We start from the raw sequence: 9,628 nt of genomic DNA, 5'->3' as shown, positions 1-9,628 counted from the left end.
ACTAACGCATAGGCGTCTGCTAGGGGAAAGAGAGGGGGGAGCAAAGGGGTCAGTTGACCCTCAATCTGGCTGTGTTTGTGCTCTATTCACATTCAAAGTCTTTGTTTTCTCAAATAACCTGGCTGTGTTTGTGTACTGGTTTGGTTATGTTTTTCTCTATTTCCAAGCGGTACTGTAGTGTAGGGGTAGGAATATGAGGAGGGGAAATTGTTGAGTTGTTCTTCTTAGATTAACCTGCTGAAAAACCGGTTTTTTACGTAACTGCGACCACGAACACTTTCATTCACATTTACAGGTCACAGTTATACAAAAACCGGTTTTTCAGCAGGTTAAATTGAAGTGACGAAGAAACCGAAAACTGGTTATTCTGAAAAAACCACCATCCCTTCCCTATAGCATTTAAAAAATATAAACCTAGGCAAGGCATTCCATATCTCTAATCCAAAAAGTATATGTAGTAGGCCTAACAGTATCTGAATTTTGTTTCGAACAAGAAACGAAAACCGGTTATTCAAAAAAACGGTTTTTCTGTCCGCTTAAAACTGGAAGGTTAAACTGAAGGGGTAACAAAGCGAAAGAACTGAAAAAAACTGAAAACCGTAATTTTTGAAAATCGCCATCCCTTCCCTATAGCATTTTTTAAATATAAACCGACGGAACCCATATCTTGAAACAAAAAAGTTTTTGTATTAGAATTAGCAATATCATTTAGAAGTGTTTTTTTTCTGCGGCGACAAGTGCTTAATTTTCCTCATATAGAGAAATGTCAGTTTTACGGAGTGATTTGATGTGTCCAGTTTTCGGTTTTGGTCGAGACTTACCAAAAAATGTACTTCCAACATATGAAGATGTTATTCTATGTTTTTTGTGGATTAGTCGGAATAAACCAAAAGAATTCAAGAACTCGGTTTCCAATACATGTGAAGTAATTAGTGAAAAATTAATTAAACTGTGGGAGTTTGCGTCCATACCAGCTGTAATAGACCAGCGGTCAGTTTCGAGTAAAATAAAAAGTTATCATGAGAAATACCGAAACTTATTGAAACCCTACAAATCCAGAAAAGACGTAGAGTCTTACAAAAATCGCATTAAAATTTTTAAAGAAAAATCTCGTTGTCTTTTTGATATCGCGATATGCAAATGTAAGGATTTGAATTCATGCCAGTGTAAAAAACAATTCAAAGTGCCAGTAAGAGAAAGACAATTTTTAATGGATCAACGAACGCAACGAAAAATGGTTATAAGCAATGTTGATGTCAAAGTAACAAAGCAGATTTCAGCATGCCTTCAAAGGAAAAGAAGACATGATGCATCACTTATAAAACATGCCACTAATGTTAATATTCCATCTGCATCAGCATCGCAATCTGTTTTGGAACAAACTCCGTCAACTAGTAAAGCTTTCATATCGGAAATTCAAAACGATGAGATACCACCCTCACCTGCTCGTCAAGATACAAATTCAACTTTGTCATCAGGATCATCACCGGAATCTTCTTTTGAAATATCTGTAACTCTAATCGGTGCAGAACATCTAACCACACAGAAAATTGAGAACTCAAGCGACGGAACGGTGCGTTAATGAGGCGTGATGGCTTTATAAGAACAAGAATTGAATCCCGAAAAAAAATGCCATTTTTCAATTCTAAAAAAGATTTTAAAATTTTGTAGTTTTTTCTTAACTTTTTGCTTTTTTTTAAACATAGTTTTAACACTTCTTTTCTTCATATTTTATTGTTTGTTACTTAAAATGCTCTTGATTACCATCCATAATAAAATTTAATGTCACCAAAGTAATAAAAAATGGTTTTATTTCTGAGGAACATTTATTTTTTTTACTAGTTTTTTTTTTGGTTTCAGGAGAAGTTTTGTATGACTTTGGGGCAGTACAAAATCGCAATTTTTTTCAAAAACTTTTTTTTACCTGACATCATGATATATAAAGGCAACTTTTGGTTAGTGCCCAAAACCTGAATTAAAAAAAAAAAAAACGAGCCACCCTAATGATTATTCTATGAACCCAAGTCCGATATTCCGATAAGCCATTCACCTAGAAGACTTTTATTTTGTGTTCTCCTTATTCGTTATCTTTAATTAGTTTCAAAGAAAAATAAGGAAAAGCGTTTACGTTTTGATTATCGACGTTTTGATTATAAACAAGTGCTCTGTGATAGTTGCCCGTTGCTCTAATTAATGATTGTATTGAACGCTTTGAAGGAATACATTATTTTACAACGTTAGATCTTAAGAACGGATTTCATCATATTAAAATGCATAAAGATTCCATTTATTATACGGGCCCCAGATGGCCAATACGAATTGAGTTAGGACCAAGTAAATGTCAATTTTGTTATTCTGAGATTGAATTGTTAGGATTTTTCAAGTGGTAAGGGCATACGGCCAACCAACAAACATTTAGAGGCTATTGGACGACTTCCGTCTCCAACTAGCTTAGAAGAATTAGGCAATAAGTAGAGAAACTGAACTTCATTGTGATGCCACTTCTGAAGGACATGGTGAAATATTACTTCAAAGGCAATATGATGGCCAGTTTCATCTAAAATAAATAAATTAGGTGGCAGTACCCGTGAAAAAAGTTAGGTAGCATAGGCAGGAGTTGAGTCCCATGCATGACAGTCCAACACACTAACCATCACGCTAAGGAACGTATTAGAATACAATAAGGTAATTGCGGGATAGATACCGCAGTCAACCAAATTCATACTTCTGGTCGGTGCAGTGAAATAAAGCCAAGTGGCCACATTTTAAAAATTGGCCTTATTTTACTTTACAACAGGAAAATTAGTCCAATTTTTTTCTGTTGGTCATATGGGCACTTTGACAAAGTAAATAAGGATAAGTTTGATGTCCCCGTACAACATCTCTTCTTGAACACATTTTTGGATTTAGGGTAGGTGCATGGTTGAGTGAATGCAAAATTTCTTTTACATCTATCACAAACCATGCTCTTAAAGTGAAATAAATCCAATTTTAATTCATTTTATCTTGTTTAAGTGTAATAAGACCAACTACTGAATATTGGCTCTATTGCACTTTACAAAAATGAAATAAGGTCAATTCTTGAAAGATATCCTTATTAATTGCACCGATTTATTAAACCTTGTTATGTCCGGTATATGTTTTTTAAAGACAACAAGAAGTAATCAGACTAAAGAGGCTTTGAAATAAGACAGAAAAAAAAACATTCAGGAGAGGATGTCTCTGTGGAAAATAGAATTTCTTTTATACGTTCCAGTTTCCAGATGATTTAAACTGGAAATTTTAATTATTAACATAAATAAATAGATGAAAGATGAAATCATTTAACACATGGCTTCATGGAAAATTTGGACCATCGGATGGAAGTGTGCCGCCGAGGTCGGCGCGACTATTTTTCCAATATTTTTCCATACATAATAACAATATTATCATAATAAAAAGAAATTACAGTAATTTCTTAAATAATATAAGCTTTATTCAAAATCAATAGCGGCCCTTGAAATTTAACCACAGCTAAATTAATGATTTAAATTCAATGCATTTAATTGCAGTATCTCTCCCATTGGAAAAACAATGTATAACTTACGTTTATAAAAAAAATTACATTGATTTTTTTTAAAACGCGGTTTGCCATGCACATTATGTCAACAAATTTGTTCTTGAAATTTTGCAATTTTTCGTTTTTTACTTTACAAAACCAAAACAATCATATGTAAAACCATTTATTTCACTTTATAACAACAATGAATGTTTTTTCCTAATTCTGTATGCCAATATCTTTTATTAAATATCTTTATATAAACATAACTGGTTTTAAAATGCATCTTAATACACACTATTTGTATTGGCCGCTGACATATTGAAAATATCATTGATGTGATGACATACATATATAGGTATATGTACATAATTTTTCGGTTTACTTTATTGTTTTTCGAATTTTTTCATGATATCTTTTCGCGCATTAAAAATCGAACTACACAAAATAACATAACTTAACCATTTTCTTTGTTGAATACACATACATATATGGACATATTATGTGTAACTCTTGTATGGAGGTAACAGCAAAATAAATTTAGACTATTTTTAAATTCTCATATAAAACAAGCAACTTCAATTGTGACATGACACACAAAATAACGTTAACATTTTTAAGAAAAAATGTTTTAAATAAAAATACTGTCTTAAAGATATTATCAAAAACGTTGTTTTTAACATTTGGTAAAGATTTATAAAACTCTATCTGAGTCTTTTTTATAAAATATAAAAATACTACAAAAAATTGGTAAAAATTCGTTTTCGACTCTCAGGAACAAGAAAAAATATCGACTTCAAAATGATTTCATTCGATAGAATATTGTCATTATAATTTTTGTACTATATTCTTAGTTTATATTTTATAAAAATACAAAAATTTATTTTCGAAAAAGATATCGGAGCTAAAGCAGATCAAACTTATTTAATCATAAATATGTACATAAAATTGTTGGTAGGTTGTTAATTTTTTAGAAAAATTAAATTCACAGCTTATATTGAAAACACACCGAAAAAAGCAAAACATGCTTATTTTGTTTCGTAAAACAAGATAAAGTTGTGTTTTATGTGAGTACTCACACCAAATAAAGGCAAACAAAACACTCGTTTTTGTTTTGATGTGCTTCAGTGGTCGTTGTCGAAAATACATGCCATTGGATACGAGCAATACCCACCGAATGCAACAAAACATGTTCGAAATAACACAGTTCACGATTATTGGTTTTTTTCTTATGGCGCATCACACACTAAATGAAGGATAACATAAAAACCAAAGCAAAACAGAAAAACGTGTTTGGTTGCCGTCACTTTTGGCCCAAGCCAATGAATCTTGCAAAAGTGTTCCAGATCATATTGTGGTGGATCTTCTGGTCAATTTACAATATACATAATAAAAGTTAGATCACAAAATATTTAAAATTAAATACCGATTGTAACTACATTATCATTTTTTCTAAAAAGTTGTTTTGGCCAGATATAATATGAAAGAAATATTCGTATATTTTATTTTATAGCTAATAAAACATTACTTCTTGTAGCTATTATAATTGTGAATATAGTAAAAATGTATTAAAATAAAATTTCAACTTAACCAAAAATATAAACAACAAATAAAGTTGCTTTAGTTCTGGCCAACATTTTATATCGAGTAAAGTTTCTTGGAACTTTTTCAATTATATTGCTGGATTTTCTATAAAAATAATTGCAAACTACACTAGGAAACTCCGACATAGATCTTTCCAAAACAGTTGAAAAGCGACTTAAGAAAGTATAGATCTCTGAACTCTATTGCGTTTCTCCTTTAAAATGAAAGCATTTAATTAGCCTTGTTCTAATTAAAGTTTAATATTTAAAACGACTCCAAGATCCTTCTTACATTTAAAGCTTCCTAAAGTTAAATGATGAAGTTCATAATAGAACAGAATAGGGGAGACATGCAGAATGATAGAGCTATATATCAAACAACTAAGAAACACTAAATAATTCCTGGTTTGAAAATGAACCGGTGTAGTAAACCTATTAATAATATCTAGCAAAAAGGTTGAAAATTAAAACATCACTATTTGTATAATCATTTAATTTCACGCAGTTTCGATAACCTGTGGTTTTACGTTGGGAATTAATAAAATTCGAGGGCCCTACAAAAATGTATTTAAAATGCCCAATTCTTGTTGAATAGCATTATATTCAGATCGTAGTTCAAGATTATTATAATTTGAAAGCTTAGGGTTTTCTATCCAACCCTGACAACATCAGTCGGACACAGGAATGGTTGATCAATAGTAAGTCAACAGGCCCTATTTCTCAATGGACTGTTGCGCCACCTAATTTATTTGTTTTCTACTTTTAAGACTTATTAATTTCTTATAAAACCATATACATACGAATTGAGTTCATTTTCGATAAAATAAACAAAATTATAGCTGTCAGTAGATTTTTATTAGCGATTTCAAATATTTTTTATTTGTATTTTACTTTCAAATATTTTTTATTTGTATTTTACTATCAAATAATAGAATTTTGTTTAAGTGCAAGATCGGACTTTTTGAATAAATATAATAAATTCTTTATCGGGAATAAGCCTTGTAGGCTTAGATTTTCATTTGCAAACATTTGATTGTTTGTTAAGTCAAATTGACTGTAAACTAAATAGTTCTCATCTGAGTCTAGAATCTCTAATACCTAATTACATATACCATATTGAAAATGATCAAGAGAACTCTTTGGAAGATTGTTACTTAATATAGCAAAAACTTCAATATTATTATCTAAGACAAGTGCTACAATTAACTTAGCAATATCTAAGTTTTATTTATTTAAATTTTTATTTGAAAGTAAGTACCTATACTTGTTGACATAATAATGAAGATCGTACGGCAATCAAAATATTTTATATTTGAAAGAGATTATAATTGTTAACATAATAACGACGGCAATCACTTCTTTAATAACTCCTAAACACTTTATTTCTTTAAATCGATAGTTCATATGTAAATTGATTAGATTGAACTAAGTTTCAGTAAAATGATGGACATCTGTTTTTTTTTAAAGAAATGCTTAAATAATAACATTAAAAGATACAAGTCGAGGCATGAGAAAAAAACTGTAATTTATATAAATAACCCTTGAAAAAAATTCCACAGTTACAAAAGAGACTCAATGAAATGTTGTTCATTTTCATTGTTAGAAAACCTACGAGTATGTGTGTAAGCGTATTTGGTCATCTGGAATATAATTTTCACAACGCAGAGGATTTGATAATGCTACTAGGAGATAGGTATAGGTACCTTGTTTTTTATTTTACCTACTTGAAGTTATTGTTTGCATTTGAGATAGGGCTTAATATTAACGTTTCAAATAAACATCTGCCACTAGTACATCTTGTTCTTCAAAGAATTTTTCTAAGGGTGGTTTTATCGTCGGATATCTGTGTTCATTGTACTCTACGCATACTAACATAAAATACATACGTTGAAAGTATTGAATAACTTCTTGGAATCTATTTGGTTCATATTTCTGCACCTGGGATAAAATACAAACACATATTTAGATTTTCAGAGAACCCAAATTTAGTATTTTATATACCTACATATTTCTCTAAGAAAAAAGTAAATATATTCGAAAACCATTTCCGGTGAATAGCTTGCCCTACGTACCTAGAAAATATATACGTACACATGTAGAAATTTATATTTTTTTTTATAAAGATTGTTTTCCATTTATCTAACCTACCTACCAGAAAAATAATAAGTGCTGATTAAATGTAAACAAACATGAAAACTGTGAATTTAAATGATTCATCTGTTTAACATTACGATCATTTGTATACATTCATCATAATACCTTTTAAAACTCTAAGGTTGTATGTATGATTGGATTGATGTTTGTTACGCAAGAACTACTGAATGTATTTTAATGAACTTTGTAATAATAAAATAGCTTATATATTAAATTATTAGGTATATAGGCTATAAAAGATATTTTCTGAATCGAAAAAATGTACAATGCTCATAAATAAATTGAATGCAGACATGCTGCGTTGACCCTGTGGCATCGCCGCCATTCTTGCAAGAAAAAACACCCAGTTTAATGTGATATAAGTTCATTGTTGTAAGCGGCCATTTTGATCTAATAGAAAATTTTGATCTCAATGAAAAAATTGCCATATCAAATTGTTAAACTAAAATAAAAGGAAATAATTATAAGAAATCTTAGATATTCCAAAATCAAATAACTTTGATAAGGCCTCCATTAAGTGTATTGTATTATGGAGATAATGCTCTACTACACTTTTATGCGTGCTTTGGTTCATTAGAACATTTTTTCCTTTAATTCGAAAAATTGAAAGTTATTGAAATAAAAACCTACATCAAGTCATACAATTTTCAGCATACTTCTTTAAAGATTGAAGTGCAACAATGAGTTTGATTTACTAATTTATAGCCAAATTACAATGCTCATCAACTTTTTCTCAGTAAAAATTAATTGGTTACTGTAAAATTAAAAAAAAAAAAACAATATAACAAAAATTATGTATTTTTTTTAATCATTAAAGCAGCTATTACCAAAAAACCCGTTGTAGTCTAGAATATACAAGTTTCGAAATTCTGATAGGTTGTTACCCGCCCAATCAACATATTCAGGTTCGACCATAATTTACGGGCCATCAAATGTAGATATAGTTGGTTTTCAAAAAAAAATATTTAAGCATTTGCGTCGTAATTTAAATATTTTGTTTGCTTCCTTATTTTAATAAATGATTAATGAGAAAAGTAATATTTTTAATAGTCCATGTACAATAAGCGGGTAGTTGATTCAGTACCAAGGCTCCAAATACTTGATTTAAATATTGAGTTATATATACATTGTGTATGCATATATATAATTTCTTATCACACAACAAGCAAACATAACACTTACTTATGTATCTACGACAAAAGAAGAAACATAATTTTTTTAATATTGACTTACCGGAAATTCGAAAACCATTTGACCAATTGTGCTGTGTTGTTTTTGTTGAACTTGATATCTGGGAAGTACATTTTAAGAACTGCAGAGCTAGGATAACGCACCCAGAAGAACATAAGTTTAGCTTTTCGCAGGTGCATTGGTGTCAATGTCGAAGAGTGCAGTGGTGTTAAGGAATCTGATTTGCTATTTATAATTAAAAAAGAATATGTCAGTTTTCTATAATCAATACAGCAAGAATATGATATTTTAAGCGTTTATGTATGTTCCTGAAATGACCATAGGTTTAAGAAATGAACTTCATTACAAACAAGTTGAAGCTATGTACAAATTGGCATTCCATTAGACATTTTTACTTTAAGTATTCATTTCATATACATATTAATAATTTACATTTTTATAATAATGAATTTTTCTCACAATGCGAATAATTTTGATTCAATAACTTTAAAATTTTACATAAGCCCTTAGATCACATATTCTTTAAATATTTGTTTCTAATAAGTTATATAGACAAATAAAATAGCTTTGCGTTCGACTTTCTCATAGACCGAGAGCAGAGGGCTTATTTTTGGAGTGAAAGGAAATCAAATGACATTAAAGTTGTAGGTAGTCTTAGTAATGGTGATAAAAGAAACGTTCGTCTACCAGCACGAAGTGGCAGCGTTTTGGAAAAAGGGTGAATTAAAAGTTGGCAATATAGTTCAAGTGTGCCAAGTAAATACTTGTTATATTCAAATCAATGAAGTAGTTAAGAAAATGTATATGAATAGTATGAACATATCATACATTATTTTATGTTAAATAAAGACCTGTTTTTTGAATATATAACAGTTTGGCGACGAGAATTATTAAAGAAAAAAATATTATTGGTGTTTCTCTCTTCGATCTCCATTCAATTATCTTCTTAAGAATTTCGAATTGCCCGAAGATCTTAGAAATTCTCGAATTGCAACGCAAACTCCGCCGATCGCCGAGGTCAAGAATTTGTAATGGACTAACTTTTGAATCTTGGTTCAATCGTTTTGAAGACGTATTATTTGTCGATGGGGTATCCCTTGATGATTCAGCAAAGGTTCGCCTTCTCATAATAAAAACTAACCCAATCGCTCATGAGAAACAC

The 9,628-nt window shown here is 30.2% G+C and overlaps 1 protein-coding gene across 5 annotated transcripts in view; it reads right to left on the bottom strand.

The window, feature by feature from the left end:
• LOC129942843 (homeobox protein prospero) overlaps positions 1-9,628 on the bottom strand; it is a 238,951-nt gene that overhangs the window by 49,851 nt on the left and 179,472 nt on the right. For all 5 annotated transcript variants that reach the window (XM_056051933.1, XM_056051936.1, XM_056051934.1 and 2 more), the window contains one exon: positions 8,509-8,691. In XM_056051933.1, coding sequence (XP_055907908.1) covers positions 8,509-8,691 — 183 coding nt within the window. The remainder of the gene's footprint in view (positions 1-8,508; positions 8,692-9,628) is intronic.

Source organism: Eupeodes corollae, chromosome 1 (assembly GCF_945859685.1).
Source record: "Eupeodes corollae chromosome 1, idEupCoro1.1, whole genome shotgun sequence".
Lineage (NCBI taxonomy): Eukaryota > Metazoa > Arthropoda > Insecta > Diptera > Syrphidae > Eupeodes > Eupeodes corollae.
This window is presented reverse-complemented; position numbering and strand designations above follow the sequence as displayed.